Here is a 16,733-nt window from a genome sequence, read left to right on the forward strand (position 1 = left end):
GGCACTGCTTACCTCATAGGCTCGGGAGCCGGTGAGGCAGCTGAGAGCCTGCGCCCCACCCACGGCGGCCTCCAGCCGGCGGCATTGGACTGTGGTGCTGGAGTCCATCCATACTGGGCTGTCCCTGATAGAGAAACACGCCTGGAAAGGAGGAACAAAGGCACAGGCTTGAACTCTGCCTGCTGACACTGGAAGCCGCCCTGGCACTGGTGGTTCCACCACCTATCACAGCAGGTACGGTCACCTCCCCACTGGACGTGACCTTGGGAGACCCGTGGTTAAGCCCTTCCCACCCAAACCTCGGCTTGGCCCACTGGTGTCTCTCCCCGGAAAGCTCAAGGTAGAAGGTTCTGAGGAGGACACCTGAGCACTACTGGCGATACTGGAGATAAGCAGAGGAGGACTAGAGCTGCCGCAAAGTGCCATTTCCCAGGGGCATTTGCTGCGGGGAACCATGGAGAAAACGGAGCCTGCCTTCCCAGCACCACCCAGAGGCATCACACGCCAAGGCAAGCTCTCTGAGGGGGAAGCTAGCCAGAGCCATGCCTAGCAGGAAGGGACCCAAGATGAGGGCTGTCAGCACCTGACCCTCTATCCAGACACCAGCTGTACCCAGCAGGAGGCAGGGCAGACCCTGTTTACCGCACTACTGCCTAAGCCAAGTTCCCAAACCCTTGACAATGCACAAAAGCCCCAGACTTCAGGGCCCACAGGGCTTGGGCCCTTCTTCCCACGGTTACCTGCAGCTGCTTATGTAACAGGAGGTCTGGTGACAGGCTTGTCAGCACGTGGCTGGCCCCAGCCTTCCAGTATACACTTCCATGTTGCTGTCAAGGGAAAACCCAAGCACATGCTCACATGGCCACACACTGGGATCACCTCCCAGAGTCCAGACCACACCCCAAAGAACTGGCTCCAAGCCTGGCCCCGCCACTTCTTACAGAACTCACCCTTTCTGAGACTTGGTTATCAGCTCTAGAAAATGAGAACTCTGCCCTGACCCCCTCAAAGCTTAAAGGAACGGTCCAAGAAAGAATTAGTGGTTTGGATCTTGGTATCCTTGTAAAACTGTACTGTAAAAACATATCACTCACAATAGTACCTGAAATTCATTCCTTTATTCAGTTACCCATTCGTTCACTCAACGAACATTTTCGGAGCACCTAGGTCATGCCGGGCAACGGGGTGGATGAAGAGAATAGTACTGTCCTTATTCTCTACGATGTGGTCGGTGAGTCAGGGAGGAAGACACAATTACAAAACCCTGTGGATGTGCCGTGGCAGGGCAGTGGGGACACAGAGGAGGGCCATTGAACGCGCTGGCAGAAGGGGCCCTGTTTAGTAGGAAAGGAGCTGGAGCTGAGCGCGTGGGTGCTCTATGCAGAGAGCAGGCATGGCTGAGAGAGGCTGGCAGGTGCAGGGAGCGGTGGCACCTGACACAGTGGGCTGAGTCTTGGGCAGGAGGGGGTGGTGGGGGCTTGAGGGGGGAGGTGGCAGCCTGAGCACCAGGGCCTGGAGGTGGGAGCTTATCTTGGAGGTGTGGGAACTCTGGGTTAGCAAGGGAGTGCCATGGCCAGGGCTGAGTGTATGAAAGGGTTTAGGAGTCACAGAGAAGGTACCTGGGAGTCAGGGAGGCCCAAGCAGAGGCCCAGAGAAAAATCGTAGATATTCAGCTTGGGGCAAGAGAGGCAGGATTGGAGAGGAGGTGGGAAATTCAAGAGACATGTAACAAATCAACAGGGCACAGAGACCCCTTAGACAGTCAAAGATGACAGGTGGGTTGTGGCCCTGGGGTAAGCTGGACGTGTTCTTGGGGACACCTGGCATGGGATCAGGGGATGCCCAGGAGGGACAGGGTATCCCAACCTGTGGTTCAGATGAGAGAGGTGGGCAAGATCTCCCGGGCAATCTGTCGAACAGGACAGGAGCGTTAAATTCCTGTTAGGCTGGAGGACAGAGGAGAAGAGGTGGCTCAGAAAAATCTGTAAGCACTCTCTCACAAGGATGTGAAAGCAGGCTAATCCACCACGGACCAAAGTGATTCAGAGGGTAAGACTCAGCTTGGGTCCTGATTCCTCCACCAGGCAGCTGTGTGACCTTGGGTAAGTGGCATCGCCCCTCTGCGCCTCAGTGTCCTCAGGTAAAAGGCAATGATACTAAAGGTAGTAGCTAAAACTTACATGAAGTTTTTATGCACTAAGTATTTCACATTCACATTGAACCTCAGGCAGAGGAGGATAGGAGGCCCCAGAAAGTTCGATGACATGCCCCAGTCACTACTTTTAAATGGCGAGCCTGGGGACAGAGCCGGGCAGCAGACCCAGTGCTCCTGTGCTAACCACACCCTGACACCGCCTCCTAAAACACTGTACCGATTAGGTTAAATCGTCTAAGTAAGGGGCGCCTAGGTGGCTCCTCGGTTAAGCAGTGGACTCTTGGTTTCAGCTTAGGTCATGACCTCAGGGTTGTGAGCCCCACATCGGGCTCCACGCTGAGCACCGAGTCTGCTTGAAATTCTCTCTCCCTCTCTCTCTACTGCTCCCCCCCTATACTGCTCTCTCTCTCTTTCTTAAAAAGACAAAAAGACAGTCTATGTAAAACTCTCAGCGCGGCACCTGGCCTGCACTAAGTGCTCAGTCGGTGTGTTTTGTTATTATTTTTACAAATATTGCTACTACTAAAACTGCTCTCATTAGAAGTCGAATGTTTGACTTTGCCTCTACTTCCAGGAAACAGAAAAGCAATGCCAGTGCTCCCAGGCAGGCATCATCAACGCACGCCAAATGCTTCCTCTACCCCAATCGACACCCTCTATCCTGTTCTTCCTCACCCGGGGTCCTGTTCTGGATAATGCTGCACATTTCCAGCCACCTCCAATCCTTTGCAAGAAGGCACGCTCTACATTCTCCGATGTAGCAGAGCGGCAGGGCTCTACCAACAATAGAAAGTGTGCAGCGACTCTCGGGGGCAGCATTCCCTCCAGGGGAGCCCCGCACCCCTTCCCAACGGCTGCCCACACGCCGCAGGGGGGCTGCTACAGACAAACCTGGCCCGCCCCAGACAGGGCGAGGACTTGAGAGAAATCGAAGCCTGACGCTTTCATCCTCTCCAAGATGATATCCAGAGCCTGAAAGACAAACAGAGCCCACCGTGACTGTCCAGAACCACTGAGTCACGCAAACCCATGGGCCTCAGCCCTGAAACCCCAGTGCTTGCCGTTATTCTGAAGACGCAAGAGAGCTGATTGCTTAGGATGGATAAGACCTGGAATAATTCGGGTGCCTGGGTGGCTCAGTGGTTAAGCCGCTGCCTTCGGCTCAGGTCATGATCTCAGGGTCCTGGGATCGAGTCCCGCATCGGGCTCTCTGCTCAGCAGGGAGCCTGCTTCCCTCTCTCTCTCTGCCTGCCTCTCCATCTACTTGTGATTTCTCTCTGTCAAATAAATAAATAAAATCTTTAAAAAAATAAAAATAAATAAAAATAAAAAGACCTGGAATAATTCATTAAAGTTGGCACCAATCAAATAAAAAGATGAACCACAGTAAAAAATAGCTTAAATATATGGAGTCAGAAACCATGGGTCCCTCAAATTCTGCTTCTCCAATCTGGGACTCCTAAGCACTCAGGAGGAGCAAAAATAAAGTGTATCAAATTGTGGTTTCTTGGGATGCCTGAGTGGCTCAGTTGGTTAAGCGGCTGCCTTTGGTTTAGGTCATGATCCCAACTTCCTGGGATCGAGTCCCACATCGGGCTCCTTGCTCAGCAGGGAGCCTGCTTCTCCCTCTGCCTCTGCCTGCCACTCTGTCTGCCTGTGCTCACTCTTTCTGACAAATAAATAAATAAAATCTTTTTTAAAAATTGTGATTTCTTTTATTTGCATTCTCAACCTCTGAACTACTGGTGTGATTTCACTGCAAGAGAGAGGTGAAGAGCAAAGTAGACAGCCCCCATCGGAGGGAGAGGGAACCAGGCCTAGACTCTGTGTCCAGGAGGACCAGGCTGGAAAGGGTAGGCAGAGATGGCCATCTGTCCCAATCCCCATTCCACCCCCAACCATCTGGGTGCAATCTTCTTTCTTGCAAGACCCCAACTGTGGGATCGATGATGCTGCCCAGCACAGCCTAATGCTCCCTAAGACTTCAGTCAGGGCAGGAATCAGAGAGTCACCCCAGGCTGTGTTTCCCTCGAGGGTAGAACAGCCACTGGAGCTTTGACCTGACTCTACCATCCCTACGCTCTGCTGGGAGGGCTCCTCTCACAGCCCAGATTGTGCCAACTGGGCCCTCCTGGCCAAACCTTGAGCAGGGGATGGGGCATAGCTGGACAGGGGACTGGCAAAGCTAGAACAGGTCCAATCCTGGGGCGCTGCTCACAATGAGAAATCATGGGGCCCCACCCCCAAGTCTGGCTCTCTACCTATTGCTCATCACCTCAAGTTAAGGCCCCGATCTATCAAAGTCCCTGACATTATCACTGGGACCTCTAGACACAGACTCTTGCCTGTCACCCCAGCACCCCTTGGTCTGGCTTAGCCTTGGGAAGTCCATTCTAGCTGGCCTGGCTGGTAGGAAGTTGTCTTTTACCCTAATCCTCCAGTATGAGTCAGGATTAAGTTGATTAAAAAAAAATTTTTTTTTTTAAAAATTACACTAGTTATCTTAACAGAAAGAATTCAGGAGAGGGAACTGCTTAACCAGGTACCGGAGGACTGGACCAGCTTTGGCAGACACACTGAGCATTGCCTTTGGCTGGCTTCCAGTTTCAGGGTCTCAGGACCCCCGAGGCAGACCCAGCCCTATCATGCTGCTCTGTACTGGCCATACCCCTGGTCCCACGGCTCCATGGGTCACCCGTGTTCGGCAACAGGCAACTTCCTTTCCTGTCGGTCCTGAGCAAGCAGGCCTGGCCTGGGGTCCATCTGAGCCCGAAACCTAAAACGCCAGTGCTGTGTCTGCATCTCAGGGTTTGAGGGTTGGCCAGAGGGCCTCCCGCAGTGTCTGGCAAAGGTTTGGGAAAGGTGGTATTATCAGGATGGCTACTTCCCGGCAGGGCCTGCCAGTGCTCTAGCACCAGATCTGCTAGACCTTTCTGTGCCCTCTCGGCTCGGAAGTACTTATACCAGCCGAGGAGCCAGGCTGACTCCTTCACCCAATGAGGACCTGGTCTCAACAAAGAGTCTGGGTTCCCTGTGCTTACCTGGACCCACATCAGGACTGGAGAGGTCACTGTCAGTCCGTCCTCATGAACGTGAACTCCACCCTGAGTCCTACAAGAACAAGACAGAGTGCTGGGCAGGGCCTTGGGCAGGGACCCGGTGGGGACAGAAACGCCCCTTCCCCAACGTCGGTGGGAATACTCTAAACTGAACGAGGCTGAACAACGCTGGCAGGAGGGAAAGAGGAGACCTAGGAGGAGACCTCGCTCAGGGGTGGTGATTCTCAGACGACACCAGCAAAACTAAGCCTTCTAAATATGAGGGGCTCGCCCTGGAAGGCAGGCATGGCGCCACTTGGCACTGTGGCCATGAGGGAACTAGGGGGTGCAGGGTTGGATTAAAACCCTCCCAAGCCCACTGGGTTTGGAGAGGTAGAAAGGATGTGCCACACAGAGGTGCTGCGTCTGCAGGAAATGTTCTTGGCCATCAGACCAGGGAGTCCTTGAATTGCAAGCCTGGAAAGTTGCCTGGACTCCTCTCCCTACCCTCGTCCCCCCATAAGGCCCTCGTGCAAATAACTGATTTGACAAAATCCAACTCTTTCATTGATGCGTTTATCTTTATTTTTAAAATTTTGTTTATTTACTGGAGAGAGAGAGAGCACAGAGGTATAGGGAGAAGCAGAAGCCCACTGAGCAAGGAGCCTGATGCAGGGCTCGATCCCAGGACCCTGAGATCATGACCTGATTTACTGGGAGTCAGCTTCCCCTCTTGCCTTGCCACTCATTCTCTCAATCTCTCTCAATCAAATAAATAAATAAAATCTTTAACAAACAAACAGCTCAGAATCCATAGCTAGATGCTATGAGATTACCATGGGACCCAGAGATTCTATTCCTAATTTTCCAGCCAGGAGAAATGAAAGTAAAAGTTCCAAGGCAGGTTTGTACACAAGTTTCCACAGCAGCCTTATCTGTGGCAACTGGGGGGCTCAGTCATTAAGTCTCTGCCTTTGGCTCAGATTGTGATCCCAGGGTCCTGGGACTGAGCTCTGCATCAGGCTCCTTGCTCAGCCGGAAGTCTGCTTTTCCCTCTCCCACTCCCTCTGCTTGTGTTCCCTCTCTCACTGAGTCTCTCTCTGTCAAATAAATAAAATCTTAAAAAAAAATCTGGAGTCAACTCAGGTGTCCCCAAGCAGATGAATGGATAAATTGTGATATGTATGTGTGTGTGTGGTGGAGTACTACATGATGATGATAATAGTAATAATAATAAAGTGAACTACTGGGGCACCTGCGTGGCTCAGTGGATTAAGGATCTGCCTTCTACTCAGGTCACGATCCCGGGGTCCTGAGATCGAGTCCCACATTGGGCTCCTTGCTCGGTGGGGAGCCTGCTTCTCCCTCTGCCTGCTCTGCCAGTTCTGCCTGTAGCTCTCCGTGCTTCTGCTCTCTCTCTGACAAATAAATAAATAAAAATCCTAAAAAAAAAAAAAAAAGTGAACTACTGATACACACACTGACAGAGATGAATCTCCAATGATCATGCTGAATGAAGGAGGCCAGGCCCACAAGAGTCCATATTATATGACGCCATGTGATCAAATGCCAGAAAGCACAAATCCACCTGTTGTGAAAAAGGAGGTCAGTGGTTTTCCAAGTCCAGCGGGGAGGAAAGGATGGAATGCAAAAGGGCACAAAGAATCTTTTCGGAGCGATGTAGATAGTCTGTATATCATAATTTTGGTGGCACTTTTCCAGCTATAGGTCTGCCTCTATCAAAATGCACTAGAGTGTACATTTTAATGGATGTCCTTTTTTTATACACAAATTATACTAAATAATACTGACATTTTTGAAAAGATACTATTAGGGAAAAGGTGAAAAAGAGCAGCAAACTTTCCAGAGACAATAAGAACCATCAGAAAAAAACATTGCCTTTACAAAACACATGATAATTGCAACTAAACAGTCCGCATGTATTTAACAACTTAAAATTGGCAATTTCTGCTAGGAGGGAAAACTGGAGCTCCCCACACCTGCCAAAGCACCAGGCCCAAATGGTTTCACAGAAAAGTGTTCTGAAACCTTTAAAAAACAAGTATTTCTAATAGTATTTAAATTGTTCCAGGGCACCTTGGAAATTTCCAATTTTTTGTGTGTGAAACAAATACAAAATCAACACCAAAACCTAACAAATGCTGTACCAAAGTACAGGCAGCAAAGAAAAAAAATAGATTAAATAGACAATTAAAATTTAAAACTTTTGTTTCAAAGGATCATCGAGAAAGTGAAAAGACAACACACAGAAATGGGAAAAAAGTTTTGAAATCCTGTTGTCTGTTAAGAGACTTGTCTCCAGACTATCCAAAGAACTTTCAGAACTCAATAATAAAAAGACAACTAAGGCAGTTGAAAAATGGGCAAAGGATCCAAATGGACATTTCTCCAAAAAGGATACACAAATGGCCAAACATATTCAACATCATTGGTCATTAGAAAGATGCAAATCACCATCACCATGAACCATCATTTCATGCCCACTAATACAGCTATAATCTGTAATTGGAAGAATAGTAAAAAACCAATGTGGGCAAAAACTTGGGAGAAATTGCAATCCTCCTATACCACTCATGGGAATATAAAATGGTACTGCTGCTTCAGAAAGTCTGTTCATTCCACTCTTAGGTATATACCCAGTGGAAATGAGAACACATGTCCACACAAAAACTCATATACTAGATTAGTCAGCTCCGGCTGCCGTAACAATTACCACAGATGGAGTGGTCTAAACAGGCATTTATCTTGTCACAGTTCTGGAGGCAAGAAGCCCAGGATCAAGGTGCTGGCAACTTGGGTTTCTGGTGAAAGTGTTCTTCCTATGTGCAGAGGGCCATGTTCTGACCGTGTCCTCACATGGCCTTTCCTCTGTGCAGACTTGGGGAGGAGAAAGAGATCTTCCTCTTACCAGAACACCAGTCCTGTTGGATTAGAGCCCTATCCTTACCACCTCATTTCCCTGAGTTACCTCCCTACAGGCCCTATCACCAAATACCAAATACAGCCACACTGGAGGTTAGGGCTTCAACAGGATTTCTCAGAGGACAAGAAGGGGGCACAACGTAGTCTATAACATCCATGAATGTTCACAGCAGGGTTGTTGATAAGAGCTCGAAGATATCTGGATATCTTTGCTGGATATCTGGCAACTGATGTATGGATAAACAAAATGTAATAACTATACAATGGAACGTTACTGAGTACATTATAGAAAGGAATGAAGTACTCATAGCATACAACAGAAACTCTGAAAACATTATGGTAAGTGAAAGAAACTTGCCAAAAATTACCAGCGATTGCCAGCCATTGCACAAATTCATTGATAGGAAATGTTCAGAATAGTCAAATCCGTTAAGACTGCTTGCCAGGGCTGGAGGAGGGGGCCGTAAGCAGTGACTGCTAGTGGATACAGGGTTTCTTTTTTTGTGGAGATGAAAATGTTCTAAAACCCAAATAGTGGAGACTAGGACCCAGTTCTATGAGTATATTAAAAACCATGCAACTGTACATTTTAAAAGAGTGAATTTTTTGGTACATGAATTCTATCTCAATAGAGCATTTAAAAAAAAAGTGATGGGAAGAGATGACCCTGTATTAGTTAATTTCCCTGGTTTGACACAGTTGAAGTTAGTTCCCACTCATGCAAAGTATCATCAGTGGAGTGCTGGGGACCAGGAATGTGGAGTGCGGGGGTGGGGGCGGGGGCAGCTCTCTGTTCCCTGCGGTTAATCAGGGACCCAGGAGGACAGGGGCTCTTCTCATCTTCTAAGCGGTTTCCAAGGTGCCCTGGACACTCGCATCCAGCCATAGGACCCAGAAAGACACAGGGCAGAGGATCACAGCCAGGGTTGTATGTTCTGATAGAGAGCCCTGTTCACTTTCTCCCACATTCTGCTGGTTAGGACTTAAGTCACATAACCGACCAAAACTGCAAGGTGGGGGTATGCCCAGGAGGAGAAGGAAAGAAGCCTGGTAGATCGCTACTCAATCGCTACAGAAAAGTCCCCATTTACATTAGTAAAAAGATACAACAGTCAGAAAGAAGTTTAAAATGAATTAGAGGTACCACGTGGTTTTGCCTTGTTACAAACCACCTCATGGCTAAGTAACTTGAACCTACTAAGCTTGTTTAGCTCACAATTCTATGGGTCACTGGGCTGAGCTTGGCTGGGCTCCTTCTGTGTGTCGGCTAGCAGTAGCGAGAGGGCGAGAGGGCTCTGCCTCTGGGGGCCAGCTGCTGCTTCTCTTGGCCGGGGATACCGGGGTAACTTAGCCATGTGCCTCTCATTCTCCAGCAGGCTGGCCCAAGCTTGGTCACGTGGTGGCTGGGCAGGGTTCCAAGGATGAGAGCAGAAGTCAGCAAGGCCTTCTTGAGGCTTAGGTCTAGAACTGCACGATGTTACTTTCCTCACGTTCTACTGGTTAAAAATCTGCAGGTCAGGAAATGACTCCCATCTCTCCATGGAAGGAGCTACAAAGTCACTTTGCAAAGGGGCTGGGTATAGGGAAAGGTGGGATAGAATGGTCCTTTCTGCAACATATCCATATGTCAAACCCGGGCACCTGGGTGGCTCAGTTGGTTAAGCAACTGCCTTCGGCTCCTGTCAGGATCCTGGACTCCCAGGATCTAGTCCCGCATAGGGCTCCCTGCCTGTTGGGGAGTCTACGTCTCTCTCTGCCCCTCACCACTCTGATGCTCTTTCTCTCTCATTCTCTCTCTCTCAAATAAACAAAATCTTTAAAAAAATAAATAAAATTTCCAGTAATTAAAAAAAACAACATATCCAGACCATGTGAAGTATTCAAAAGAAGCTTGAACAAACGGAACAAACACATGCTTTGACAGGAAAACTCAATCTCATAAATTTGCTAACTCTCTGCAACTGTTAATTTATAAAGGTAATATGATTTCAATAAAAATACTAGTAATTTTGCTTTCTGGAACTTTAAAAGCTGATTCAAAAGTATATATCAAAAAAGAACAAGAGGGCACCTGGGTGGCTCAGTCGTTAAGCATCTGCCTTAGACTCAGGTCATGATCCCAGGGTCCTGGGGGAAAAAACAAAACAAAACAAAACCCTGCTCAGCGGGGGGCCTGATTCTCCCTGTGCCTGCCACTTCCCTTGCCTGTGCTCTCTTTCTCTGACAAATAAATAAAATCTTTAAATAATAAAAAAAAAAAAGAACAAGAATGTCCATGGGCACTGTACAACAGTCAGAGGGGACCAACAATGCTATATATTAAATCATATTATAAAGCTGGAATATTAAAACACGTTACTGGCTCATGAACAGACCCAACTAATAGAACAAAAGAAAAGACCCAGAAATCGACCTAACCATACACAGAAATTAGCAAATAAAGCTGGCATCTCAAATCAGTGAGGTAAAGACGAGCTTCTAAAATATGGTAGCAAGACAATTGGAGAGTCATCAGTAAAAAATTGGAGCTGGATACAAATGTCATGCCATACATCTAGATAAACTTCAAATATTTTTATGTAAGAAAATAGAAACCTTGCAAGAACTAGAAAAAAATGCAGGCAAATTGCTTCACAATCTCAGAATGGGGAAGGCCTTTCAAACTGTGACTCAAAATCTGAAAGCAATAGGAAAAGGCTGAGAAGTGCAGTAGCACAGGAAACACCCCCACCTCTAACCCCGTGTTAGAAGAAAAGAAATACTAAAAATGAGAACACAGGGATGCCTGGGTGGCTCAGTGGGTTAAGCTGCTGCCTTCGGCTCAGGTCATGATCCCAGAGTCCTGGGATCGAGTCCCACATCTGGCTCCTTGCTCAGTGGGGAGCCTGCTTCTCTCTCTCTGCCTCTGCCTGCCACTCTGCCTGCTTGTGTTCTCCTGTGCACATGCTCTCTCTCTCTGACAAATAAATAAATAAAATCTTAAAAAAAAAAAGTCTTTAAAAATGAGAACAGAGATCAATGAGAAATGAAAAGAGGAAAGCAGTAGAGAAAAATCAACAAAACTGAAAGCTGACATTTCAAAAAGATCATTAAACTGATAAACCTCTAGCCAGGCTAACCAAGGCAATAAGCAAGAAGACACAAATGATGAATATCAGAAATGACAGAAGGGCCATCACCACTGATCCCACAGACACAAAAGGAAAATAAAGGAATATTATGAACAATTCTGTAGCCACAAATTTAAAAGCTTAAATAAAATGGACCAACCCTGGGCATCTGCGTGGCTCAGTCATTAAGTGTCTGCCTTTGGCTCAGGTCATGATCTTGGGGTCCTAGGATGGAGCCCTGCATTGGGCTACCTGCTCCACAGGAAGCCTGTTTCCCTCTTCCACTCCCCTTGCTTGTGCTCCCTCTCTTGCTGTGCCTGTCTCTGTCAAATAAATAAAATCTTAAAAAAAAAAAATGGACCAATCCCTGAAAGACACAACTACCAAAACTGTAACACTTAGTCTACAGTAATACAAACTACAAATGCAAGATGGTTTCCAATGTTGGCTCAAAGCAAGTCTACGACATGAGCAGCAGTGATTCATGCCAAAGAGCCAACAGGGAAGTGATATCTCTTTTTTTTTTTTTTTTTTTTAAGATTTTATTTTTAGGGACACCTGGGTGGCTCAGTTGGTTAAGCGGCTGCCTTCGGCTCAGGTCATGATCCCAGCGTCCTGGGATCGAGTCCCACATCGGGCTCCTTGCTTGGCAGGGAGCCTGCTTCTCCCTCTGCCTCTGCCTGCCACTCTGTCTGCCTATGCTTGCTCTCGCTTCTCTCTCTATGACAAATAAATAAATAAAATCTTTAAAAAAAAAAAAAGATTTTATTTTTAAGTAATATCCACACCCAACAAGGGGCTCAAACTCACAACACTGAGATCAAGAGGGGCATGCTCTACCACCTGAGCCTGCCAGGTGTCCCACTTCTGGGGCATCTAAAACAGTTGTGGAGGGACACTTCCAACACAACCCCCTCTCAGAGACACCTCAGAATCAACAAGTCCAAAGCTATTATGGACTGAATTATATCCCCCAAAATTCAGAGGTTGAAGTCCTAATCCCTAGTACCTGTGAATGTGACTGTGTTTGGAGAAAGAGCCTTGAGAAAGGCAATTAACTTACAATGATGTTATCAGGGTACACCCTAATCCTGTATGACTGGTGGCGCTTATAAAAGTAGACGGGGACACAACACAGTGGAGGCACCAGGGATGCAGGGGCAGAGGATGACAGTGTGACAGGCAGCAAGAAGGTAGCCATCTGCAAATGAAGGAGAGAGGCCTCTCAGAGGAAACTGACCCTATGAGCACCTTGATCTAGGACTTCCAGTCTCCAGAACTATAGCAAAATAAGTTTCTGTTGTTTGAGACATCCAGTCTGTGGTATTTTTTTCTGGCAAACTAATACAACAGCTAAACTCATGATCTTTCTCCCTAAAACAAAATCTTTTCAGTCTACCATCCGTCCAGAAGGCCACCCAGAAACCTCTCCTTCATATCTCAAATTCAGTTCTTCCCCAGGACTTGTCAATTTTACCACCAGCTCTCTCTTCCAAGATGCTATCATTTTCCATTCAGATGATCTTGACACACTTCCATGGTCTCCCAACATGCATACTGACCAACCCCCAACTGATTTCCCACTGCACCCAGAGAGATCTGTTCAAAATACAAATACAACTGTGTCACAACTTACTCCCATCTGTATGGTCCTTCGGGGGCTGTTTATAGGTATTAGGATATAGAGAAACTAGTACCCAGCCCAGCCTCCACCTCCCTCTGCTCTCCAGCCACACTGGCCTTCTTCAATTCACTGAATAAGCAGTGCTCTTTCTTGCCACAGGGCCTTTGCACACACTGCTTCTTCTGCCTAGAACGCTCTCTCCTTTCCATCACCAGGCAAACTCCACTTACTCAGACCTTGGCTAAAGCACTACTTCCTTCGGGATGCTTCCTGACCACTCCCCAAGTCTGGGTCACATTCCTTTCTAATAAACATTTGGAAAAGTGAGTTCCTTTCCTTCAATGGCCTTCTCTGAGTCTATAATCAAATATTTTGTCAGAGTCCTTCATTGGTATCAGTCTCCCCTACTTAACAGGAAGCTCTGGGAAAGTAAGGACCATGTCCCTGGTTCACCATCAAATCCTGATACCCTCATGGTGCCTGACACAAAGCAAGTCTCAACTGATACCTACTGCAAGTATGGATGAACGACTGCATGGAACTGGGAAGGAATGGAAAACACATTCAGGGCATAGGAAAAAAAGGATGCTGAGAGGTCTACCCAGACCAACACGCCTGCAGTTTGATAAAAATGGATCTATAGATATGTCAAATCTCAGATTCTTGGACGCAACTCTAATATGGTGGGGGATGGATAGGGATGGTGGTCCTCTACACACACCACCAAGCAATTCTTGGACACCAGAAGATGATCTGACATTATCTACCCAGAGACAGCATCAAATCCCAGTGTAGGGGTCAGTCCTACAACATTGCCCACCCAACCCACTTCAGATGCCTGGCACCAGCCCTAAGCTTTTCCCTGTGCTTCTGACCAACCAGTCACAGATTATTGGTTCCAATGACCTTAGGTTCTTTTAATTTGCTTGAGCAGCTCACAGAACTCAGGGAAACTCATACTTAGGTTTACCAATTTATTAAAGGACATGATAAAGGACAGGAATCCACAGCCAGATGAAGAGGTACACGGAGTGAGGTATGGGGAAAGTGCAGGGAGCTTCCATATCCTTTCCAGGCATGCCACTCTGCCCAAATCAACCCAGAAGCTCTCCAAACCCAGTCCTTTTGAGTTCTTGTGAAGGCTTCATTACACAGTCAGGACTTAGTCATTGGCCATTGACCTTTCAATCTCCAGTTGAAAATTCCAACCCTCTAATCACATGGCTGGTCTTCTGGGCAACCAGCCCCTACCCCCAGGTGGGGTCCAAAAGTCACCTCCATTAATATAACAAAAGACACCTTTCTAACTCTCAACTCTTAGTAAGTTCCAAGGGTTTGGGGAACCGTGAGGAAGGAACTATGGATGAAGACCAAATGCATGTGAGAAATATATTTTGGCCATCTGAATGACCAAATATGTATTTCTTCTAAATCACAATATCACACCAGAATAGTGTGGTTAATGAATGTAAAAGGTTAAGGGACAACCCCAAAACCAACCCCCCCAACACACATATACTATGTACATACCCAAATTCTAGAAGGTCTTTGTCAAAATTCACACTGTCCTCATAGAACACATTCAGCTCTGCATCAACAGCAACAACTTTCACCTGCAAGGCATTTTTTAAAATGGTGTATAGAATTTTCCTCAGCTTCTATACTGGTCCAGGGATAGGAATATCACCAGGTGAAGCCCCACACCCCAGTGAGTGGCTCAGCCTGGACCTCCCAGAAGGCTGGGGGTACATCATTGTAACCACAAGTAACAGAGGCCTCCTCTGGGAACATACCCAAAGAGTAGGTAAAATGAAGAGGCTGAGGCAAAGTAGAAACACCCATACAGCTCAAGGCATCTTTGCCCCCTAAACAACCAAAGCCAAGATCGTCTTAGAACCAGATGTTCATAGATGAGCTGATTCCAGAGCCTGGCAAGGATGCCTGATTAAGTCTTGCAGGGGAAAGAATGAGAGGCAGGATTTGGAGATGTCTCTGGGGAACCCGTCTGCAGGGACGTGAGAGACCAGACGAGGTCCTTGGGCTGTTCCCACAGGCCATGATCATGGTCCAGAGACATACAGGTCCGGATGGAGCAGACCTCCAAACTCTGGGGTACAGCTCCTTTCTCCGACAGATGGGCACTGAGACCCAGCAAGGCAACCTCACTGCCCAGTCCCACAGGAATTTCTGGTCAAAACTGGTCTAACCCGGCCCTCCCAGACCCATCGCGGAGACCGAGGGGTTTGACTGCACCCGTGCTGATTTCCCAAGTTAAGGAAAAGGAGCCCCTTGGCACCCCACACCCAGTTTGAAGGCATTTTGGCTCTGCTCTCCGTCCGCAGAGCCCCGGGAGCAGCACAGCCCGTCCTGGGGCCAGCAGTGCCGGGCACGTTGACCTGGGCATGCTGGTGCCAATCACGGGTGGAACAAAGTTCATGCGTACATCGTGCCCATTCCACCTAAAAAGTTTCAAGCAGTGATCTGGTTCCAGGTTACTGGTTATGCCCGCGTGCACGTCTACCGTCTGTCTGTTGCCGAGTCTGAGGCGGCCAACTTCCTTCGGGTCCCTGTAGCTCAGCGCCCACGAGGGGCGAGCGCTTCGGGAACCTGGCCGCTCCGGGCACTTCCCGCTACGTGCAGGCGGGATCTACTGCGGCTGGGGGCGGGGGCGCCCACCGTTTCCGGGAGGGCTGGAGTCCAGGCCGGGTCGCGGCCGCATCTGGCCGGCAGGCGGCACGGGCTAGACATCAGGGGGCAGGGGTCGCCGGCAACCCCAGGAAGCCCGGGAGGGAGGCTCGCCCGCGGCTCGGCCCAGGGTTCCCCGCGCCCGGGTCCCGCCAGCCAGCCCGCAGTCCCGGAGGAGGCAGCCCGCCCCGCCCAGCCCGGACCCGGGGCCCGCGACGGTACCTGCTGCGTGCTGAAGTCCCAGCCCAGGCAGCATGGGCGAGCGGCTTGCTCGGCCATGGCCGCGGACGGTCCGGCGGCGCGTCCGTCCGTCCTTCCCGGGGCCGCAGTGTCGCCGCGCTCCAGCGCCCAGAGACGCCGGGCCCGCCCTTCGCTCCGCCCGGCTGGACTCCTGGACCCGTGTCACTCTCGGGCTTGCGCTCTGGCGCCGCCTGCCGGGGGACGGGGCGGGGACACGCGTCCCGCCGGCCCTGGCGCGCTTCGCACCGGTGCAAGACAGGTATCTCCTCCCCTGACCTCCCCCTCATCCACCTGTGCCTGTGCTCTCTTGCACATCTCTTGCCCTAACGCGGCCTCGCTACCCTAGGAGGACGTCTGGGCCAGAGGTTCCACCTTTAACCTAGTTTATCCCTACTTGTCTTTCTGGTGGCCCTGACCCTGGAGGCTTCCATGGCTGTCTCTTAGGTGCTAAGGCAGCTGTCCCCTCATGCTGGTGACACGGAGGTCACAGGCAAATGTACCCTGGAGCTGCAGGCGCTGGGCTTTAGTGGGCCCTGTCAGGTCCTAGCAAATCTGAATGGTTACCCAGGTCTGACATGGGCCACATCCCACCTCTGTATTTAAAATCAGAGCTTCCCATGTTCTGGACAGGGAGGCTCATTGGTTTCTGGGGTCAGCAAGTATTGGTAGTCTAATGTGTGCCAAACATGTGGCGGGCGCATGAGAAACAAAATCAGACCCACTCCCTTCTCTCCTGGAACCGAGAACACCGTCTCTTTCCCACATTCTACCTGGCTGTGTCATTCTTGTTCCTAGGACTGACTTCTGGGAAGATCTGCCAGGTGAGATGCTTCTCCCAGGGCCTTCCCAGCCCATCAGAGCCTCTCTCATACTTTTGCAAAGGTCTGATTACCTTGCTGTCCCTCTTGCTGAACTTGAACTGCTTAGAGCCTAGATTC

The 16,733-nt window shown here is 49.1% G+C and overlaps 1 protein-coding gene across 6 annotated transcripts in view; it reads right to left on the reverse strand.

Moving 5' to 3' along the window:
- Nucleotides 1–15,900, reverse strand: part of XYLB (xylulokinase) — a 65,926-nt gene extending 50,026 nt beyond the window's left edge. For 3 of the 6 annotated variants that reach the window (XR_006385078.1, XR_006385079.1, XM_044252667.1), the window contains exons 1-6: nt 15,778–15,878; nt 14,401–14,483; nt 5,197–5,266; nt 3,047–3,127; nt 741–827; nt 13–141 (exon numbers count right to left, since the gene is read on the reverse strand). Coding sequence is in view for 4 of the 6 variants with exons in the window: in XM_044252667.1 (XP_044108602.1) it covers nt 13–141; nt 741–827; nt 3,047–3,127; nt 5,197–5,266; nt 14,401–14,483; nt 15,778–15,834 (507 nt within the window). In the remaining 2 variants the exon portion in view is untranslated. Of the gene's footprint in view, nt 1–12; nt 142–740; nt 828–3,046; nt 3,128–5,196; nt 5,267–14,400; nt 14,484–15,313; nt 15,333–15,777 lie in introns of those variants that run through there. The other 3 variants (XM_044252671.1, XM_044252668.1, XM_044252669.1) reach the window with 3 other exon arrangements.
- Nucleotides 15,901–16,733: the final 833 nt, after the last annotated feature.

The sequence above is a fragment of the Neovison vison genome, chromosome 6 (genome assembly GCF_020171115.1).
Source record: "Neovison vison isolate M4711 chromosome 6, ASM_NN_V1, whole genome shotgun sequence".
Lineage (NCBI taxonomy): Eukaryota > Metazoa > Chordata > Mammalia > Carnivora > Mustelidae > Neogale > Neogale vison.